The 21,530-nt window shown below is 53.8% G+C and overlaps 8 protein-coding genes across 10 annotated transcripts; all 8 read right to left on the bottom strand.

Annotated features, from left to right (window-relative positions):
* Positions 1-250: 250 nt before the first annotated feature.
* On the bottom strand, positions 251-1,275 carry ABB37_00759 (hypothetical protein; the record flags this gene model as incomplete). Its single annotated transcript, XM_015797088.1, has 1 exon — positions 251-1,275. Exon 1 carries the CDS (start codon positions 1,229-1,231, stop codon positions 251-253), a length of 981 nt encoding a protein of 326 aa, XP_015665096.1. The 5' UTR covers positions 1,232-1,275.
* A 2,333-nt stretch (positions 1,276-3,608) lies between these two features.
* Positions 3,609-5,453, bottom strand: ABB37_00758 (biopterin transporter putative (BT1); the record flags this gene model as incomplete). Its single annotated transcript, XM_015797087.1, has 1 exon — positions 3,609-5,453. One exon carries the CDS (start codon positions 5,451-5,453, stop codon positions 3,609-3,611), a length of 1,845 nt encoding a protein of 614 aa, XP_015665095.1.
* A 1,182-nt stretch (positions 5,454-6,635) lies between these two features.
* Positions 6,636-8,227, bottom strand: ABB37_00757 (hypothetical protein; the record flags this gene model as incomplete). Of its 2 annotated transcripts, none has more annotated exons than XM_015797085.1 (1): positions 6,636-8,227. In XM_015797085.1, exon 1 carries the CDS (start codon positions 7,512-7,514, stop codon positions 6,636-6,638), a length of 879 nt encoding a protein of 292 aa, XP_015665093.1. In that variant the 5' UTR covers positions 7,515-8,227. The 2 variants fall into 2 exon arrangements, with proteins under 2 accessions (XP_015665093.1, XP_015665094.1); XM_015797086.1 differs by having other exon boundaries at positions 6,636-7,569.
* Positions 8,228-9,832: 1,605 nt separating this feature from the next.
* Positions 9,833-12,072, bottom strand: ABB37_00756 (biopterin transporter putative (BT1); the record flags this gene model as incomplete). The annotated part of the gene is made up of 1 exon (XM_015797084.1): positions 9,833-12,072. Exon 1 carries the CDS (start codon positions 11,873-11,875, stop codon positions 9,833-9,835), a length of 2,043 nt encoding a protein of 680 aa, XP_015665092.1. The 5' UTR covers positions 11,876-12,072.
* Positions 12,073-13,166: 1,094 nt separating this feature from the next.
* Positions 13,167-15,268, bottom strand: ABB37_00755 (biopterin transporter putative (BT1); the record flags this gene model as incomplete). Of its 2 annotated transcripts, none has more annotated exons than XM_015797082.1 (1): positions 13,167-15,268. In XM_015797082.1, the coding sequence occupies exon 1, from the start codon at positions 15,111-15,113 to the stop codon at positions 13,167-13,169; it is 1,947 nt and encodes a 648-aa protein (XP_015665090.1). In that variant the 5' UTR covers positions 15,114-15,268. The 2 variants fall into 2 exon arrangements, with proteins under 2 accessions (XP_015665090.1, XP_015665091.1); XM_015797083.1 differs by having other exon boundaries at positions 13,167-15,231.
* Positions 15,269-15,692: 424 nt separating this feature from the next.
* Positions 15,693-16,634, bottom strand: ABB37_00754 (hypothetical protein; the record flags this gene model as incomplete). Its single annotated transcript, XM_015797081.1, has 1 exon — positions 15,693-16,634. The coding sequence occupies exon 1, from the start codon at positions 16,551-16,553 to the stop codon at positions 15,693-15,695; it is 861 nt and encodes a 286-aa protein (XP_015665089.1). The 5' UTR covers positions 16,554-16,634.
* Positions 16,635-17,338: 704 nt separating this feature from the next.
* On the bottom strand, positions 17,339-18,606 carry ABB37_00753 (hypothetical protein; the record flags this gene model as incomplete). Its single annotated transcript, XM_015797080.1, has 1 exon — positions 17,339-18,606. Exon 1 carries the CDS (start codon positions 18,503-18,505, stop codon positions 17,339-17,341), a length of 1,167 nt encoding a protein of 388 aa, XP_015665088.1. The 5' UTR covers positions 18,506-18,606.
* A 439-nt stretch (positions 18,607-19,045) lies between these two features.
* ABB37_00752 (hypothetical protein) lies at positions 19,046-21,438 on the bottom strand (the record flags this gene model as incomplete). Its single annotated transcript, XM_015797079.1, has 1 exon — positions 19,046-21,438. Exon 1 carries the CDS (start codon positions 21,170-21,172, stop codon positions 19,046-19,048), a length of 2,127 nt encoding a protein of 708 aa, XP_015665087.1. The 5' UTR covers positions 21,173-21,438.
* Positions 21,439-21,530: the final 92 nt, after the last annotated feature.

Raw genomic sequence — 21,530 nt, 5'->3', positions numbered from 1 at the left:
GTGAGATACAGAATACAAAAGCTGGCGTGGACAAGCAGCTTTACTGCTTGCACCTCGTTGATTCTCTGCACATGGGCGTGTTACGGTCTGGTTCGTGGAAAAGCGCTATTTGTGCGGCAAAGCAGGAAAAAATGCCCAACAGTGGCACCGAAGGAAACGCAAAACGACCTCTTTGTCCCGCCCCCACACAAAAGAAAACGGTGAACCGAAAAGACGAGCCCAATCAAAGGAAAACAGAATAGAACGACGGTCATGACGGAGGCCCTACGTTGTCGTCGCCTTCCGTTGCCTCCGCGCAGGCAGTCATTTTTCCACGGTGCTGCAGTTCCTCCATGATCCGCTCAACTACCACGTTGTGTAGAAAGGCGGAGAGTTCAAGGTTGTCGCCAACAGCGCGGCAGCGAGCCACGTAGACGCTGGGCGCCGTGGCGGCGCAGTCGCCGCACGTGCTGTTCTCTTCCCGGGCAGCGCACATCACAGATACGCACTCCGTCGTGTACACCGGCCGAAGATGCACGGCGGTCTCGTTGTACTCCGCGCAGACCGTCGAGGCGGATCTGTCGAGGGAGTCGAGCACAAAGCCGAGAAGGACCGCACCCGCTGAGATCTGGAAAGCCGGATCGAGGAAGTGGCGGAAGTGCGCGAGACGCAGCCGCTCGCCCTCCACAATGACCACCTTCCCCTCTCGCATCGCCTTGTCCACTTCTGCATTTACCGCTGCCACGACATGCGCCTCCGCCCTGTGCGACGCTGAGAGTTCCGAAGTTGCTGCGACGGCGTTTACAGGAAGCCGCTTCAACAAAAGGTCGTCAATGGCGGCATTGATGTCGTGCAGCACCTCCGTGTTGATGATCGTACTGCAGTTTAGGCGTGCACTGAGGAGGTGAGCGAGGGTTGTCTTCCCACGGCATGCAGGGCCGGCAATGAGCAGCACCAGTGGAATGCGCTCCGTGTGGAACTGTGTGACAACTGGAAACAGTCGCGTGTGCGCCTCGGAGAAGCCAAAGGCAGTAATCGCCGATTGCAGGTGGGCTTCCAGTTCGTCTTGCGTGATGCTGGTTTGCTCTCCGTTCACAAAGTGCTTCTTCACCGCCAGACTGATGCGCACCGCGGCGTCTTCTGGGATGCGGCAGAACATGAGCATTCTGGAGAGGAGGAAGCGGGAGAGAATGTAATAGTGAGCGCTGCTCAGGTGCACCTTGAGCTTGACGACATCGTATTTGGAGCTCATGATGACGATCAACGCGCAAGAAGGTGCGTCGTTGTGGTTCGCCTGGAAAAGGGAGGCACAGTGAAAAGACCAACGAAGAAGGAAGGAAGGGAAGTGCGAGGGATACAATTCAAGAAGAAGGGCACAAACCCAACCAACCAACCAAACAGACGAAAGGCACTCATTTCGCACGTGTCAACAAAGTCAGTTGGCCGCTGAACAGCAGCAGTAGTGCACACGCACCCCCACGCGGTGCGGTTTGCACGCCTAGACGAAACCGGCACAGCGTGCACTAGCAATTCTCCCCCACACGCATCAGGCAAAGTGGAAAGGCTCCCTTGACAGAAGGAAAGGATACACAGCTCATAAAATAATTAGTGGCTGCGTTTAATAAGAAGATAGGGAGTAGCGCAAACTTGGGATTGGGGAGTAGACCTTCGTTGATTGATCGCATCGCATCGCGAGCTCCCAGTGGGCAAGCCACTCACCGCAATGCCTGAAAAAAACGTATTGCGCGAGAAGGAAGTGAGAGACAAGAGAGACAATACACGTGGCAGAAGAGAGCTAACGCGAAACCAGCACGACGTACGGACATCGTCCAGCCCATCATCTGTACACACTCCTCCTGCTGACTTCAAGCTGTTCTGGCTTCCCACTCTCTCTCGTCTTTTTCTGTGCGGGGGGCAGAACGCGTCCCCCTTCGAAAAAACAAAGTTGTTTATCACTTCTTATTTCAAAGATGCTGTGCTTCGTAGACGCGCTTCAAAAATTCCTTCGAAAGAGGGGAAAGTGCTTTAACACGGAACGAAGATGAGACTCAAAAAAGAAAAAGATTAGATTCTGTTTCATTGGCGATCGATTGGACACTCTACAGCTGACAGGCATTTCACTGTTATTCCCTCCCTTTTTTTTTCCAGGGAGATTTATATCTGCTTGAGGACGAGTAATCCTTTCGAGATGTCAGAGATGCCCATTTAAACACAACAGCAAGCAGCACGGATTGGTTCACAGAAATACATGCGAAGTCAAGTCTCGACCGACACTCTGCCAAATAGAGCGTGGCACTTTATGGAGAGAGCGAAAACAGAAGAGACATAACACGTATTGCTACTGCAGAGATTCAATTGGGATTTCAAGACGATATATATATGTGAAGGCCAAGCACGAAAATAAAAAGATGAAAAGAAAAGGCAGTAATAAAAAATAGCGTAAACAGCTTCTGATATGTACTCAACGCCATGTGGGTGTTTCGTAAAACAGAGGCAAAATACGCACACACAAAGAAGAAGAGGAACGAAAAACGGTAAATAGGTTACAACAGCAGGTCGAAACGACAGCTGTTGAACGCCCGTTTGTTGTTCCACATCTACAGGAAGTTGTGTTCAAGTGAATGACATCAACCAGAGGGTTTTTAAAAAAAAGAAAGGGCTTAATTGAAGAGACGCTCGGTCGACATATTCGTAGAACACCAGTGGTTGGGATACAAAGAAACACAAATGATAATAATAACTCATTTTTTTTGAGGGAAAAGAAAAGAACGCTGATCCAAGTAGAACTGATGAAGGAGTTAAGTAAGCTCGCCTGCTTTACTTTCGGATCAGGCAGCTACACGTATTCCTCCTTTAAAAAACAAAGCAATACATTTAATTTATAAATTCACTCACGGTCTCCAAGCCGTTAATAAAGGTCGTAGAGCTCACTAGTAATTTTGATTTGGAAACTTGAGAGAAGACAGCCGCATACAGCTCTGTAACAGCGTTGAATGGGTCATTTTTTTTGGGGTTTCCTCCTCTCCTTTTCCTTTACGTTAAAAGGGAGAAGTATCCACGAGCGCTACTCACACAGCGCACTTTAACGTTACCAATCCCTTAAAGCAATTTGCTTCAAGCAACCATTACTACAAGCTTTTTAGCGAACGCGTGTCCAACGAGTATTTCTGTTGCGCCATGCACCACAGGAAAGCGCAAAAGACCTTTTTTTGGCGTCGCGTCCGTCGAGAACACTTTTTTCCTTCGATTGAAAATTTGACAATGAAAAAAAAAACGATTTGTAACAGCCGATTTGTTAATTGTAAACTCAAAGAAAAAAACAAGAGAAAAATAAAACAACACGTCTCGTTAATAGACAGAGAGGAAGCAGAGTTGAATTGAATTCCAGATAGAGCTGCAGCAATGTCAGGCCGACTCCTCGCCATCCACATGCGGCACAGCACACACATACGCCATCTTCCTGAGTTGATCGGTAATTTCAGTTGTAGTTTATTCGACCATACGCCGTCGAGAGAAATCAAAAAAGAGGAGAGAAGGCTTTTCATCTAGATAAAACGCGTACAACGGTGCTGAAAGGAAGAAGATTTTGTGGTGTGACACAGATCCGCACCACAAGCTTCTGCCACGGTTCACTCCACGCGACCGGACTTGTGCGGCCGATCGTCGACTGAGACACGCGAGCGCTGCTCCGTCCCGTTCCACTCGGCACGCGTGGGAGAGGCAGCTGTGTCCGCCTCCGCGTGCTGTACGTCCATGTCGGCGTCAGGAAAAATGACCTCCTCAACCTCATCGCCGTTCTCGTCCAACGTGGCGCAGATGCGAGAGGCGGGCAGCAGCAAAAAGGCCAGCGGCACAATGAACAGAGGAAGCACAATGTGGCCGGCGATCAGCAGCCACGGCGCGTTGTCGTAGTCGCACTGGCCTCTCGTCACCACGGGCCAGATCGTCTCCATCAGCAGGTAGCCCAGGGAAGACGAGGTCGACGAACCCACGCGAGCAACGGCACTCAGTAGCGCCAGCACCATCGACTCGGAGCCGCGGGGCGCCACGCGAGACATCAACAGCATTGCCGGCATCGAAATAAGCATGTTCATTGTGGAGTAGATGACGCCTTCGCCCAGGATGTACGTGGCGTGGTCAGGGATGCCGATGTACATATTCCACCGCTCCACAATGATCAGGTCGAACATTGAAATGAGGGGAATTATGATGGCCGACGATCCCATGATGGCGCGGTAGCTCAAGTTCTGGCAGCAGTGGGCAAAGATGGAGATGCCGATAATACTGCACACGTTGCCGATGATGCCGTTCATGAGGTTGTAGAAGGTGAAGTTGAAGTGCGGACCATCGGGCAAGCACTTGGGCTTGGCGACGTAAAAGGTGTTCAGCACGCCGGGAAGCTGGAGGTAAAAAATGTTGAACAGGTAGATGAAGGTACCGGCCTTGGCGACAATCAGCGGGAGCATGAAGAAGCCAAAGCCGCACACGGCAATGGTCATCGCCACGCACGCCCACATCATATCCCAACGAGTGCCGAGAATCGTCACGACGGCCGTTGCGACCACGGCAGCCGTGTTCAGGCAGCAGTAGATGATGATGAGCCAGTTGCGGGTCACGACCTCCTTGTTTATCTCGATGACCCCCCACAGCACACTGTCCACCTCCGGCTCCACGAAGCCCGCCAAGTCTTCCTCGTCTTCCCCCTCCGGCACCGCCTTCACGAGCTCTTTCTTGTCGTCGAAGTCAAGATCGGCGTCGTGCTGCTTCTGCCCGGGCGCTCGCTCCTCGCGCCTCTTGATGATGTAGTCGGCCTTCGCGTCCTCCACGCGAGCAACGCGGTTTGGCTGCTCACCAAACACGTTAAAGATGAACAGCGTACTGAGGAAGAAGAGGAGACCCGCGGCGATGTAAATACCAACCTGTGTGACGTTGTGATCAGTCAACGAGCCCTGCACGGCGGCAGCGAGCATGGCGCCGAACAAGGCGCAGCCCCACGCCCAGCTCACCAGGGCCGCACCACTCGCGGGGTTGCGACGGATGCGCCGACTGTAGATGGCCGATGCGAAGGTGTCCACGTTTGCCAAAAACAGCGCGGTCAAAAACATGAACGCAGCAGCCGGCTTCGCGCTGGATTCCTTCGCAGGCAGCAGGCCGTAGAGCAGGCCGAAGACGCCGCAGCCAAGGGTGCACACCACGCAGTACCACCGCTTCGTGTAGCCGAAGAGGGCAAACGTGTCGGCGATCGCCGTGAAGGAATTCACTGACCAGCCCAGCGCGTACAGAGTCGACAGGCGCTGATACATGGCACCCGACAGACCGTAGCGGCGCGTCAACATCGGTTGAATGGAGAAGCGCATGAAGCCGTGTGCGAGACCCTTCGCGAAGACACGCTCAAGACCAATCGAGACAACAAGGCGGGGGCTGTAGGCCTTGAGAACGAGACCCAGGACGGGCACATCCTCCAGGAACGGCATGTGGTTGAACAGCTTCTGCGAGAGTGGATGCACACCCGTCTGCGTCTCGACCTCGCCGTTTGACTTCAACTCGAGGAAGTCGATCTTGTCGTCCGCCGCGGCTTCCTGTTTGTTGCCCTTCGATTAGAGAGGCATCGTGTAGAGGACCTGCAGAGCCAAGACAAAGGGAAAAACAAGGGCAGAGAACGACTCTTCAGCGTCACAATGATGGCACTTCGACCGAAGAAAGAGGAGGGAGTTGATGTTTTTTTTTTAGCTTGAAGAGTTTATCGCAACCACTGCGCTGTCACAGAGATTTTATTGCTATTAAACAAAAAAGAAAGGAAAAAAAGCAATGGAATTTGTATATGCAGTATTGCAGGAAAGTAAATTAGTTAACTCAAAGCGCCCCAACTATCCAGAACGAGAACGTAGATGATGGTACGTAGAAAGCACCGGTCACGGTGAAAGCGGTGACACGAGGAAGTCGTTGAGGATGCATCGCCAGTACGAGATTGTCGAAGACAAATAGCCAAAAAAAAAACGACAACTACGGATGCTGAAGAAGCAACGGAAAGAAGCGGTAGCAGCCGAGCTGCTCGCCAGAGCACAGACGAACCGATGGGACCCATGGCGAGTCGGGCGTAAAAAGCGTCAACGCGCGATGGCAGCAAATGCGAATCGAGACACGGTGATGCGAGGTCATGAGAACGACGATGTGTAATTAAACCGCCACATCGTCAGCTTGTTGATATTATTGTTTGAAATATAATGAGAAGTAAGAACAGAAGGACCGTTTGCAGGCATGATGCAGCAACTGCGGGTCTTTTCCGTTTTACCCAACGCAGCTATAAATACTCGAGTTCCATCTCTTTCACGGTAAGTGGGTGTACATCAAAAGAGTCGCTCTGTGCGGGTTTGCCGCGATGACGCATTGCCGTGCGGTAGACCAGTGAAACTCATAACGATAACAAGAGAAGAAGAGAAGCAAAGAAGAAAACACGCTTTCACACAGACACACATAAAGGTGTTGCGTTGCCAGTTATCTAAGAAGTAGAGTTACTCTCCCTCTCATTTTACCAGTTGATGAAAAGAAAGAAAAAGGTTGAGACTCCATGTCATAGGAGAAGCGAAGGCGTGCCGTTCTTTAAAACCGTAACGCGCCGACCACGCGCCAGCACGACAACTGACGGCGAGACTGCCTCACGGAACCGCCTTGTCGTCCAACAGAGTTTTGCACGCCTCCGCGGACTGACAGGAAGCGAACACGATCGCTTTCGGCAGACTCGCAAACAGGTTCGTTATGTGATGCTCCGCCGGATGGCTGTACACCCACACCGGGTGCGACGCACTCAGCTTCGTCAACGTGCTCAGGAACTCCTCGCGGAAGCACTGTGTCTCCGCCGCGGAACGCCGGCTCGGTCCGCTGTTCTCCAACGACCCGAACGTCACCATCAACGGCGCAGCCTTCGGCTCGGCCCCCTTGTTCCCCAGAGTCTCAGCCCACGCACGCTGCAGCGCCACCAGCTCGAAGTCGTTGTACCACACCGACGGGCTCGCCGCGACGAACTTGCAGAAGCTGTGCGGGTGCTGCAGATAGGTGTGCATCACGAAGAGCCCGCCCAGCGAGTGCCCAAAGAGGGACTGCTGCTGTGCGTCCACTGGGAAGCGCTGCTGCACTTGAGGCTTGAGGTCGCGCTCGATGAAGTCGAAGAAGTCCGACGCGCGACCAAATTCAAACGGAGAGGCTTTCCGCTGCGCTGCCGTCGGCACCGGCGTGAAGTCACGGGCGCGCTGCGTCTCGTGGAAGGTGCTGTTATCGGGGTAGCCGATGGCGACGATCAGCACCGGCCGCATGTCGGGGTGAAGTCTGCGCGGGTTCGCGATCAGCGCTGCAATGTCACACGCGCTGTGGAAGAGGGCGTTGCCATCGAGGCAGAAAAGCGCCGGGAATCCGCCCTCCGGTGGCGTCTGGCACGGCGCGAAGGTTTGGATCAAATACGACTCACTCTGGCGAGAGCTGCTCACCGTGAACTGTGTGCAGTGCGACCAGCCTCGCTCCGCTGGGGTGCTCGACGCCATGCGTGGTGCGGATGTGTGCGAATGGGATTAGATAGCAAAAGTGTGTTGGTGAACTGCGTGAGTGCAGTAGCACAAGAGAGGGAGCGCAAAAGGAGGAGGGGGAGCGACACCGAGTAATAGGAGAATAAGATAGAGAGACGAGGAGTCAGCAGCGGACCAGTGCTTTACACATCCATACGAAGGCTCACACAGGAAGGGCACAAAGAACGCGAGAAAGAAGGCGACAGTTTCGCAGTGAAAAGACGCACAGCAACACACAGCCACAACAACAAAAACTTAACGGTTGAGCACAACGTTTTGAACTCTGCTGCGAGGTCTTCCGTTGAGCTCATTAGTCCCCTCTTGATCGAGTTGTCGAGCAGTGGGGGACACGGAAAAAGAAAAAACCTTCTCTTCCCTTTTCTGGCGTTGATGCTTCACTTCAAAACACCAAAGGCGCAAAGCGAGGCATCGTCTTTCACTGGCGCAGTGACCAAAGTAGCGTCACAGATGACTCTGCTTCTTCTCCTTAGGGACGTGTAGTGTTTCATGAAACACCAGGTGATAGGAAACCCGTCAAAATAGAAGGAGAAATATTTTTTACAGCCGTTGACATAGTGGTATCGCTCTTCCTTCACAACTCTTCTTTATCTGTGTGTGTGTGGATAACGCAATGAAGTTCGAGCCTCCCACGTTGCGTAGCTGACCAAAGAAAGAAACGTTTCATATTCCCTTAAAAACAGAACGAAGAAATAAAGATAGGAAACAAATAACCAAAAAAAAATTGAGGCGAAGCGGAAATCAGAAAAACGGAGAAGCATGGGAAAAAAAGGTTCTGCTGCGAGTGTTGCTGTCTTGACTATCAAAATCTGGAGTAAACGATTGTGTCGCACTTACATGCCAGTGAACCCATTACTGTACGTGTTCGGACTAACGGGACATCGATTCCTAGCATTCCATCGTGAATTCACGTTAAAAAAAAAAACATAATAGCATTACCAGTAGAATATACCCATCAGTTTGTTCGAAGAAGCAAATAGGGGAGTTGGGTGGTGACGGAGACAGAGGGAGCGAAAAAGACTGCACGCGTGAGAGTAAACTGGTCACTCCTAGTGCGTTTTAATACACTCTTTCGTTGATTGAATCGCGTCTTGAATACGTATGTAGATAAGAAACCATTGAAAGAAGAAAAGTTGAATTATTTTTTTCGCGTTGTAGAAGCGGTACGTCAAGACAAAGGTGAAAACACCTTCATAGAGAAGTAGGAGCACCTCTGCGTTTCCAGGCGTTGTGCCAGGAGCAGCAAACACGATCTTTCGCGTGATGGCTTACTGCAGCAGGCTAGGAGGCAATAGTGATGATGGAGAAAAAGAGCTACACGGGTACATCCCACATCGTCGTCTTTCGAGAACGCCTGGAAACGTGTGAAACCGGTGTTTCCACCTCAAAACCACCGTGAGCTCCTTCAACTCCTAATTTGCCAACGTCGCAGAAGGCTCGGAAAATAATTACGGGGAAAACTGGCCAAAAAAACAGACAAGGAAAAAATGAGACGTGAAAGGGAAAAAACGCTTCACTGAATGGGTGAAATCAGCAAACACGAAATACGTGCGGAGAGACGGAATCTTACACTCGCGGAGCTGCGAGAAGAACGAGGGACGCGAAGACAGGGAAAAAAAAAGAAAGTTCATTACAAACGTAACGAACAAACAGAGAACAAAGAAGTGGATGGGAAAAGTGATCTCTTCTTCCGCTGAGGAGGGGAGAAAATAGAAAAGCAACAACAATTGGAAGACGGCATTCTTTTAAAAACATATAGGCAGTCTTTCGTTGTTTGTTAGACCAGAAAAGAAAACACAACCAAAAAGGAACTGCTTCTAAAGAAAACTTGCAATACTTTACCTCAACTGCTAGTGCAATGGTCCTTTCGTTGTCGTTCTTGGTTTTGCTTGTACCATTATATAATTAGCTGCGTAGCTATCAGAGGAACGGCAAAGGAAAAGTGTAAAAAAAACCGATGAAAAAGGTCTGCATTAAAAGACTCACAGAAAAAGTTCATCTTTTGGCTTTAATTAATAAAGAGAGAGAAGACATAGCTTGAGACCCACAACTAATGGGAATGGAATAACAGCACAGTAAGCTGTCTTTCCGTAACAGATTTTTTGTGAACGAGCTTGAAACCGAGCAAAAAAAAAGGGATTGAGAAGAAACTTAAAAGGAAAGAAAGAAACCGTTCGAGATTGTTATGAGGAGACAACGCTGTCCGAAACGGCCCAGCTGCTTATCCGCTTTCGTTGTCGGTGAGTGAACCACCGTGGAGAATCGAGTGCACGCACGCACTACATCGCATTGTGCTCGCGGCGGCCCACGAACGGGTCACCAGCGGACACGTGCGACGACGAGTGCGACGACGAGTGTGAAGACGAGTGCGAAGAGTGGCTCGAGTGGGAGGAAGTGCGGAAGATGCTGGAGCCCTCGCTCGTGTCGTCGTCGCTGCGCGACACCTTCACCTCCTCCACCTCATCGCCGTTCTCATCCAGCGTGGCGGACACACGCGAAGAAGGCAGCAGCAAAAAGGCCAGCGGCAGAATCAGAAGAGGCGCTCCGATGTGACCGGCGATCACCAGCCACGGCGCGTTGTGGTAGTCGCAGTTGCCCTTCGTCTTGATCGGCCAGATCGTCTCCAGCAACAGGTAGCCGATAGCAGAGGACGTGGATTTGCCAAGGTGTGCAATGCCACCCAGCAGTGCCAGCACCATCGCCTCCGAGCCGCGGGGCGCCACGCGAGACATCAGCAAGAAAGTTGGCATGCGAACCAGCATATCTACCAGTTCAAAGATGATCGCATCACCAAAGATGTACATGGCGTGGTCAGGGATGCCGATGTACATATTCCACCGCTCCACAATGATCAGGTCGAACATTGAAATGAGGGGAATTATGATGGCCGACGATCCCATGATGGCGCGGTAGCTCAAGTTCTGGCAGCAGTGGGCAAAGATGGAGATGCCGATAATACTGCACACGTTGCCGATGATGCCGTTCATGAGGTTGTAGAAGGTGAAGTTGAAGTGCGGACCATCGGGCAAGCACTTGGGCTTGGCGACGTAAAAGGTGTTCAGCACGCCGGGAAGCTGGAGGTAAAAAATGTTGAACAGGTAGATGAAGGTACCGGCCTTGGCGACAATCAGCGGGAGCATGAAGAAGCCAAAGCCGCACACGGCAATGGTCATCGCCACGCACGCCCACATCATATCCCAACGAGTGCCGAGAATCGTCACGACGGCCGTTGCGACCACGGCAGCCGTGTTCAGGCAGCAGTAGATGATGATGAGCCAGTTGCGGGTCACGACCTCCTTGTTTATCTCGATGACCCCCCACAGAACACTGTCCACCTCCGGCTCCACGAAGCCCTCCAGGTCGTCTTCCTCTTCATTTTTCAACACATAGGGTGCAAGCGAGGCCTCCCTGCCCTCCGTGAAGGCTGGCTCCTTCGGCGCGGTCGGCTTCTTGGCATGCTCCTCCAGCTGCTGCGCCTCACGCTCCTCGCGCTTCTTGATGATGTAGTCCGCCCTGGCGTCTTGGAGGCGAGCAACACGGTTCGGCTTCTCATCGAAAACGTTGAAGATGAAAAGGAAGGAGAGGCTGAACAGGATCCCCGCAACGATGTAAACACCAACCTGCGTGACGTTGTGATCGGACAGCGGACCTTGCACGGCAGCAGCGATCATGGCACCCAACTTCGCAGCTCCCCAACCCCAACTGACAAGAGCGGGGCCGCGCTCAGGGCTGACACGGATGCGACGACTGTAGATGGCCTGCGCGAAAGTGTCCACGTTTGCCAAAAACAGCGCGGTCAAAAACATGAAACCGGCGGCTGCCTTCGCGCTGGATTCCTTCGCAGGCAGCAGTGCGTAGAGCAGCGCAAAAACACCACAACCGATAGCGCAGAAGAGAGAGTACCACCGCTTCGTGTAGCCGAATAGGGCAAACGTGTCGGCGATCGCCGTGAAGAAGGAATTCACTGACCATCCAAGTTCGTAGAGGGAAGAGAGGCGTTGGTACGGGGCACCCGATAATCCATAGCGATTCGTCAACATGGGCTGAACGGAGAGTCGCATGAAGCCGTGCGCAACACCTTTCACGCACAGCCGTTCCACAAAGACGGCAATCACGAGGTGAGGGCTGTAGGCCTTGAGAACGAGACCCAGGACGGGGATATCTTGCAGGATAGGACATGCCTTGAAGAGCTTCCACGTACCGGGGTGGATGTCCTCCGGCCGCGAGTCCACCGACGCGTCATCCGTCGCGCGTTCCTTGCTGTGCTCCTTCGACCCGAACTCTCCGCTGTCGGAGGTCTTTTCCGGTTGGGGGTTCGCCATGGTCTCGTGAGGAAGAGCGCTTTGGGGTGACGGAGTTGCGAAGGCGTCGGCAAAAGAAGAGAAAAAAAGGTCTGCCAAAGAACGATGTTAATCTCCGCGTTTTTGGTATCGCTTCGATGAATCACCGACCTTTGGGAGCTGTTTTAGTTACGCTTGTGTTGAGAGCACTCACAGAAAAGGGGCTTCTTGTTAACTCTGTGTGCAGTTGAAAGGGGCATGACGGCAACGCAGCGGTTTTGAGCACGGCGATCGAGAAGAAGGAACGGAGGAGAAAAATAAGAGTAAAGGACCCACTACCGACCCGTCGTGTTGAGTCTCTCCGCCGCTGAAAGACGGCAGCACAACAACACGTAGAGGCGCATCTTCCTCAGGCGGACGCCGGAGGAAAGAAAGATGAGAAAATAAAAGCGTTACCTGTGAAGTACCAAGGGACTCTATTCATAGATGAGTTGTTCAATAGTTTCCGTGTTCTTCCTGATGGCCCGTTTGCTTTGTGGAATCTGGCATTTCCCCTCTCGCCTGGGTGGCGTTTTTCTGTTTGGTGTGCTCTGCAGACATCAATATATATGAAGAGGGATAACAGGTACGTTTGGCGTTATGTGAATGCCGGCGTGATGAGGCAGTTCGTAAAGAAAACGACACCCAGAAAGACACGGGAACACGGCAAACGGTTTGTTCATCGTTTTTAATCCTTTTTGTTTTTCCACCATGGACAAAACCTTCGGTTAAAAAACAAAACAATTAAAATAGAAAAAAGCAACAGAATATTGAGAAGACTCCGCGCGCTTCCAGCTCCGAAGGATATATGGATTCAACTAGGCTTATCCAAACAGCACAAGATGAGAAACACATAACGTATCACGTTCATTTGCATGTTACCATCGCAAAATCGACAACCGTTACGATGTCTCGCTTCGATCCAGTAAAGTTGCGAAAGCGATGAATCACGAAGCGTCCGGAGAGGTACGTTTTGTTCTTCTTCTTTTGATTCTTCTAGTAGAATTAATGCGAAGGTTTTTTTTAGATATGTTCGTTTGGGTGCTTGTGTGTGTGTGTGTCTTTGAAGTCAGGTACCCATGAAAACAGCTCTCACACACGATATCGATAGTTTTTCAACAAGACCTCGAACTAGTGAAAAAAAAAAGAAAACCAACTGAAGAAAGGAAATGATATCGAGGAAGAGCACTCAAAACAGAAACCCGAGGATACGGAAAGGCGACGATCGCTTCTTATTGGAGTCAATGTGGAAGACACGCGTCACCATGTTGTACGGGATGAGTCGGGCCTCACGTTATTTGGTCCCTCTGTTGTTGGCGTCGTCGTGAGGGTCGTCTGCGGTTGTGGAGGACAGCTCCGAAAACACCACTTCCTTCACCTTCTTCCCTGACTGATCGATATTGTCGCAGATGCGCGAGGCTGGGAGCAGCATGTATGCGAGAGGGAAAATGAAAATCGGCGCAACGATGTGTCCGGCGATGAGGAGCCACGGTGCGTTGTGGTAGTCGCACTCGCCCTTCGTCACCACGGGCCAAATCGTGTCCATCAATATGTAGCCAATCGCAGAGGAGGTGGAAGTGCTGAGGTGGTAGATACTAGCCAGCAGCGCAAACACCATCGACTCGGAGCCGCGGGGGGCGATGCGGCACATCAGCATCATCGTCGGCATGTTCAGCAGCATCTCCACCAAGTCCAAGATGATCGCATCGCCAAAGATGTACATGGCGTGGTCAGGGATGCCGATGTGCGTGTTCCACCGCTTAACGATGATCAGGTCGGTCATCGAGGCGAGGGGGAGCAATATAGCAGAAAGACTCATCACAAAGCGATAGCTGCGTTTTGGGCAGAGATGGGTGAAGGCGGCGGCCCCGGCGAGACTCGCGATGTTGCCCAGAATGCCGTTCATGCAGTTGTAGAAGGTGTAGCTGAAATGCGGGCCGTCAGGGAGACAGGAGGGCTTCGCGACGTAGAAGGTGTTCAGCACGCCTGGCAGGTTCAGGTAGAGAATGCTGTTGAAGTACATGAACACAACCGCTTTGGAAATCGTCAGCGGCAGGGTAAAGAAGGCGCTGCCGCACACCACGACGGCCACTACCGCAGCGGAGTACAGAACGTCCCACCGCGAACCGAGAATGTTCACCACAGCGTTCACTACCACGCCGAGCGTGAGAATGAGGCAGAAGACCGCCATCTTCCACTGACGCGTAATGATGTCGCGGTTTACCTCGATCACGCCACACAGGTACGAATCGACGTGCGGCGGCGTGAAGCCCTTCGGCAAGACCGCCGCCGTCTGCTGCTGCTGCTGCTGCTGCTGCAACTGAGCACCGTCGCCGTCATCGTTTTCTCCCTCGATGATGCCGTTGTCCTCGGCGTCAACGCACCCACTCACTTCGAGGCGGCCTCCTTTCTCGTCCTTCTCACCGGGCGCCTTCGCGTCGGGTGAGGCCAACTCCGCGGCGTGCTGCAGGAACTCAATTCGCGCGTCCTCGTTTCGGGCAACACTGTTGCGGCGTTCCTCCATCAGATTGAAAATAAACAACATCGACGACAGGAACATGATTGCGGAGGTGATGTACACACCGATGTGCGTGAGGCCGCTGTCGGACAGCGGGCCCTGAACCACGTTGGAGATCATGATGCCGACCTTGGCCGTGCCCCACATCCAACTGACGAGGGCGGGGCCAGCGGAGGGGCGCCGGCGGATTTGCTCACTGTAGAGCGCCACCGCAAAGACGTCGATGTTGCTCATGAAGAGGGCCGTCACAAACATGAAAGCGGCAGCGGGCTTTGCACTCGACTCGTTGGCGGGCAGCAACGCGTACAGCAGGGCGAACACACCACCGCCCACTGCGGACACGACGCTGTACCACCGTTTAGTGTAGCCGCAAAAGGCGAGCGTGTCGGCGACCACGGTAATAAAAGCATTGATGGCCCAGCCCAACGTGTACAGCGTGGACAGACGCTGGTACATGGTGCCGGTCAGCCCGTAGCGGCCTGTCAGCATAGGCTGAATCGAGAGTCGCATGAGGCCATTGGCGAGGCCCATCTCAAACAAACGCTGCGCACAGATGGCGAAAACAAACTTCGGATGAAATGACCGGATAGTGATGTTGAAGATGGGGATGTAGCCCAGGAACGGCGCGACACGAAGAACGCGGGCCGAGACGGGATGCACGTACTCGGCAACGGGAGCCGTGTCCGCCTTCGGCTCCGGCGTTGTCTTGTACTTCTCGGACATTATAAGCACAGTAAAGAGAAGCAAGGAGCAAAATAGAACAGGCAAACAAAGGAAGGGCTTACGTTCAACGCGTTCTCACGCTCGTTGTGAAGCTGTACGTATGTGGGTGCTGTGGACTGCGGAGATATGGAATAATAATAAAAAGGGCCCAACCTTTGAGTACGAGGCGAAGGAGGTAGAATGAAGCACGTATGAAAGAGTTAGCATTCCTGCCGAGAAGAGCAGCGTGTAGCTGACAACGAGTTGTAACTGTTGTACGTTACACTGCCGCAGACCACCGGACGATGGCCGTTCGTCGGAGTGCAGAGCCAGATTCTACGAGCGATTCGCAGGACTCTGCGCTCACATGGATAAAACTGAGTAAAATCCGGACCGTTTTAAGGTTTGTTGACTCACCGTTGCATTGCTCTTTCGTTGTTCGTTTACGTCTGGTGACTTACGCCGCTTCATTTCCAGTTGAGCGACCAAACAAGAATGGATGCCACGTGATGATGATATGGGGTACAGAAACAGCAAGATGACTTTACCATTCGAAGAGCAGAATCACACGATGCAATCACCGCACGACAGAAGCAACCGTCAATCTGCAGGGAGCACAACAGTGTAGCCGTAACAGCTGTAGCGCGAGCCCAACGTTTCCACGCGCAGGTGGCGCAGCCCGCCAGCGCCCAGTTCAACAACGTCTGTGAACACCAGCTGGAAAGACTTGTCCCCGTCCTGCGCGGAGAGGAAGTACGGATTGACCACCTCCTCGCTGTTGATAGAGATGACAAACATTGCCCCACCAGGACGAAGCACCTTTAACATCTCCCCAACGTAAGCTTCCATGTTCGGGTTGAATTCACCGGCGAAGGCGCTGAGCAACGCGTCCGCCGTTCCCTTGTCGAAGACTACATCCACCGCGCTTTGACGCACCATTTGTACATGCAAAGTGTTATCAAGAACAAACCACGGCTCCTCGCCAGCGGGGCGCTCCTGCGACAACGATGCTGATCGAGCAGTCACGTGCAGGTCGCAGCAGTTACCAACAGCGTACAACCGCCACGGAAACCGACGCGCTAAGTGTGTGATAATGTTCTCGCAAATGTCCACGTTTAGCACCTCCGCAGGAGGAGAAGCGGAGACGCTGAGCTGATCTGAGAGGAGGCCCTCAACCTGGTCGCAGAAGTCGCTGTTACCGCACCCCACGTGCAACCACCGCATCGGCTTTTCTGTCGTGCGGGCGGTGGGCACCTGCGGAAGGAATGCGAGGAGCTTTTTTTCATAGAGCGGGTACTCCATAAACCACTCGTAGTGGTCCATCAAACTGCCTCCCTCCGCTAACTCCCGTGACTTCTTGTGTTGCTGCTCCTTCTCGCGCAGGTGCCCGTCCTCGTCGTCGTAGAACTGCACCCAGAAGTCGGCACGACCGGGATTCCATTCCTTTGTATCGTCCTGCATGATTCGATGAAGTGAAAGAGGTGTTCAGATAGGGCCCTGGTTCTTTCCTTATCGGCGTTTTTCCTGCGAAAGTGTTCTGCTTGTTTTCAAAGAACACACGAGCGTGATTCAACAAAACAAAAAGGGCCACACACCCGCAAAGAGAGAGAGAGCGCGAGAAAGGGAGCGAGCGCAGGGGTTTCGAAGGGGTGCAGAAGAAAACACTTGAGCACGGTGTGCAAGTCACAGCCGTCAATTTGGCACACTCAACAGCTTTGATCAATTCCTTTTCGCTGGTCCACACGTAGTGCCACAGGCGCACGCTACAACCGCACATGTCAGCGAGGCTTTGAAGCAGTTCTCCTTCGATAAACACAAAGAAAGAGTTTCATTTAGCCATTCAATACGAAACGTATGCACATGCAGAAGTAAGATGTCACTTCACAGCAGCAGCAGCAACAACAATATCTATATATATATATAAATATAACACTTCTTCTACAACGCCTTGTGTGAGCGTGCGTGGGTGGGGGTACGCGAGAAAGGCAGAAATAACCGTGCGCCTTTGAGACAATTTACCAACAGAACGTCCTTCGCACTCCGTTTCACCTCTGGACACCAAGATTGAATCGCTACCGACGAAAGAGACACGTTTTTCACTCGTTTATTCGTACAGTGTGACCACGAGTCATTCTTCTTCTTTTTTGGGGAGGAAGGGGAGGGGGGAGGGCATAAACGAAGATGGACATTTGGTGATGCAGTTCGTTTGCTTTTCTTTGTTATTCAAGCAGTGACAACACGCTACTTTACATCGTTCTGGAGGCGCACTGGGAAAAATCGTCTACGTCTTCCATAAGGAAGATGCTGGACGAGTGGGACGCGTCCAACGCGGAGCCGACCTCAAACGCGGAGCCCACCTCAAACGTCAAGCAGTCATTCGCGGACGGTGACACGGTGCTAATGCTCACCGACTCACAGTCGAAATAGTCGAAATACAGTTGCCTCAGTCGGGTAATTTCCTCCCTGTCCAGCACATCACTCGCGCTGTGGCTCTGCGAGCTGGAGGCGGTGTCTTCGGCGGAGTGCCGACGGGGGGGAGCCGCCGAGGTGAAACTCAGTGCCAGGTTTGTGCTGCTGGTGGCGGGTCGGTAGGTCGGGGCGGCCGTCGGGAGGGTGCCCCGGGCAGCCCCTAGTTGGCGGGAGCGGAAGGCCCGGGCGAAACTCTGAATGGTGCCGACGAGCGCGTTCGTTACGACGGAGCAGCGCGCCACCGCCAGCGTGTCGGTGAAGCCCTTGCCGGCTGTCTGCCGTGGGTCGCCACCGCTGCCGGCGTCGGTGAAGGACATCATGAAGACTTTGACCACCGCACGGAAGGCTTGCACCTTGGCGAAACTCGCGGCCTCCAACTCCTCCTTAATCTGCCGCTCTCGCGCCACGCACTCGGACAGGTACGTGAGGGCAGAAGACGCCATGCCGGCCTCCGTGTTTAGCACAGAGTTGCCTTCTACCCACAACGTGCGGGTGTGGGACAGCGGCACGTTGACGGAGCTGCGGGGGTGCGGTCCGGCTGCGTGCGCTCGCGCCTTCAGCCGTGGTTGAGGCGAGGACGTCAAGGAAAACTCTAAATTGCGCGGTCGCGCCGGTCGCAGCGGGTGGCCGATCTGTACCGGATTGCCCTTCATAGGCGTGTCCGTCATGGCGGGATTCGGCGGAAGCATCGCCCCGAAGGTCTCTCCGGGGCTGTTGCCGCCCTCGCCCGCCGCGTTGGCGCCACCTCGCTGCTGTTTGCCGCGCGAGACGTGCAACGCCTGTACTCGAGGCCCGGGTCGGAAGCCACGCCGCTCATCCGGCTTCGCAGCGCTTTCGGAGAAGCGATCGTCGTTGGCTACTCCGCCAACGTTGAGTTTCATCTCTCTGGGCTGCAGCGGACACTTCGCCGCGCTTTCCGTAAAGTGGCTCACGTTGCGTTCCATGCTGGCAGGAGAATACAAAGGAAAGAGAGTCGCAAAGGAACGTGTCTTCGGGTCGACGACGCTTCCCTGCAACGACGCAGGGGGAGGGGAGAAAAAAGCCTGAAAAGCGACCATTGAGGGCAGCCGGTACGAGAGATACAACCGAAGTGAAAGCGAATAAAAATGATGAGCGGGCGGGGGAGAGATGCGAGAAAAAAATTATCACGTATGGTTGCAACAGGGTTTTTCCCTCGAGGGCATGGGTGACACACGTGGCGTAAACCCCCCGCTCAAAATGGAAAAGAGTCATCGGGGGCTCGCGTAAGGCTGTCACACAACTTGACAGAGGGGACAGACGATACCTTCACAGTGCCTTCGCGCTTTCTTCGTTTTTATCGCTGTTGAATAGAAAACGGCAGGTGAGGCAAAACAGAAACGCACAGCTCATGAGGGGCCGTCACTGGCAACACAAACAGCAACAACAACAAAAAGATTGCTCCCATAGCAGAGCAGACACACCACTCCGATGAGACAGTCAAGAACCGAAAAAAGACAGGGGACTTAAAACGCTTGGCGGATCTGCACCTCCCACTCCTGGGGAGACAGGGGCATGTATTTCAATGGCTGCGAAGACCACACACGTCCATGCACCAAGCTCTCCATCAGCGCAAACTCGTCATGCATGGCGGTGACCGAGACGTCAATCAGCTGCGCTCGTGAGGCGCTGTCCATGACGGCCTCCGCCTTGCAGTCGTGTATCTTCTGCGTCAGATTGGCGCACACACGGCGGTGCCAACTTTTAACCGCCTCCCGCTGCGCCTTCCGCAGCGCGGCGTCGGAGTGCGGGTCGATCGATTGAAGGTCGGCGCTGTCCGTCAGGGAGGGAAAGCACGCCTCCCAGCTGGCCCCAAAGGCGTCCACGTAGCGCATCCGCTCCGACTCGAGCATGTCAAACATCCGCGTCAGCGGCGGGTCTGGTGGAGGCGGCGCCACGCCTTTACGCCCACCACCGCCGTTTTTGCCACCTGCCACTGTCGACGGGTCAGGCTGCGCCGCCAGCTGAGAAGCGAAGCACGGCTCGCGCCGATAGTTGTCCGCCAGGAAGCAGAGGTTGTTGATGAGAAAGATCTCGACGGAGAGTCGCACATCGCTGGTGAGAAGCTGCAGTGAACCTGGCTTGGTGTGGTGCGTGCGTTTGCCCATCACCTCGCTCTGCAGTTCACACGCCGCCTCGGCCACGACCTGCAGGTCGTCCACGGTGCCCATGACGCCCCTCGTCAGGTAATCCTCCACCTCCTGGCTGGACTCGTAGTCCGCGTTGCCGCCAATGACGCTACCGTAGAGGACGATGCGGACGGCCCCGTAGTAGGACGTCAGCAACATCTTGTGGAAGTACAAGACGTTCGTGGTGGACTCGTGCACGGTGCAGTCGACCGAGGGAAACCACTCCGTGCGGTGCAGTGACTGCGCAAACTGCTTCAGTCCGGCCTTTTCCAGCGCACCTTTCGAGTTGACGTAGGCGTCCAGCAGCTCGCGCACCTGATAAATGAAGTTGTCCACGCGGTCGTCGACGTGGTCGATGAAGTCACTGTTCTCACCCGGGACCTGCTTGGAGAGCGTCTTCCACTGCCAGAACTCCTCGAGCAGGTCGAGGCCGACAAAGATGTAGTCGCGGAAGTAGCGGACAATGGAGAAGAGACCAACGCCCTGCCCACGCGAGTCCACGAAGAGCTTCGTAGGATTGGCAAAGGTGGAGACATCGAGCTGAATCAGCTTCATAGCGCGATTGTACACCACATCGAAGACGGTCGTCGCGAGGGCGGTGGGTATATCCGCCACGGCATAATTATCCTCCAGTGGCGTTAAGACGTAACGCTGCAGGCACGCGCACGCGTCCACCACCAGCGCACGGGCAGACTGGCTGATGCTCAAGAGTCGGTGGTCGCCACGCTGGTAGTGCTTCATCACGGGGAGTAGCGAAGAGCGCGCCGTCACCTGTCCTTTGCCCATTTCCTCATCGCGATAGGTGCCATCAAACTGCGCCTGCACGGCGGCAACGAGTTTATCTTGGAACAGCTGGCGGACGTCGTTTTCCAAGATGTCGGTGCGGTTGAAGTTCTCGCCGAGGCGCTGCACCATTTGATCCACCCCCTTCAGCGCCGCCTCGTTGCGGATGATGCGGTTTGTGCCGGGGCCCGCCCCACTCGACAGGGCGTCTCTGCTGGTGAGGGGCAGCCCCGGTGTGACCTTGCTGCGCTGCAGCGCGTTGATGAATGCCGTCTTGACGAGGTCCTCGGTGATCCGCACAATTTGCTGAAGATGCATCTCTGTCTTGGCCTCGATGTTGGTGCCGTACGGGTTGGGTGGGTGACTGGCGAGGTAGTCGTCCGTGTAGACGAGGTAGTCGATGCACCGCGTGACGGCCTCGGGGCTCGTCTCCTTGCCGCTCAGCACGGCCGGCAGGATCGGCGGTGGATGGTAGCAGCGGGCAGCCTTCGACATCTCCTCAAAGGTCAGGGCGATGTTCTCTTGCGCCACGTCCCACGGCTTGACGTCGCGAATAATTGCATTCGCGCGGACGGAGATGGCGTTGGAGGTGTCGGCGAAGGTGTCGATGGCGCGTGCGCTGGCGCGGTTTAACGCGTTGAGGTCATTGAGTTGATCCTCCAACTGCGTAAGCGCTGACATGACACGAAAAAACAAAAAGGTCCCGAGGGAGTAAACGAACTACTGCGATGACAATACCAGCAGAAACAGCAAGATAAAAGAAGAGCAATAGGGAAGCAGCAAAATCAAGGTAAAAGAGGATTTTTGGTTGTTGTTTTTCACGGCACGGCAGCCGAATAACCCACGAGGCACTTGAAGCGCTTCACATTCCTTCACGTTGGATGCTCGGCTGCAACCGGTGCAAAGTGTATCGATGCAGCCAGCGAAGACACCCTGTAAAGAGCACTGGGAAAGAAAACAGAAAAGGGCAGAGAAGGGAGAAGTGCAGGGGTTGTGAGAAGGCAAAGACGAGATGCCAGAACGAAGAAAAGGAAAACGG

The sequence above is a fragment of the Leptomonas pyrrhocoris genome (assembly GCF_001293395.1).
Source record: "Leptomonas pyrrhocoris isolate H10 chromosome Unknown, whole genome shotgun sequence".
NCBI lineage: Eukaryota > Euglenozoa > Kinetoplastea > Trypanosomatida > Trypanosomatidae > Leptomonas > Leptomonas pyrrhocoris.
Note: the sequence above shows the minus strand (reverse complement) of the source record. Positions and strands in the feature narration are given on the sequence as shown.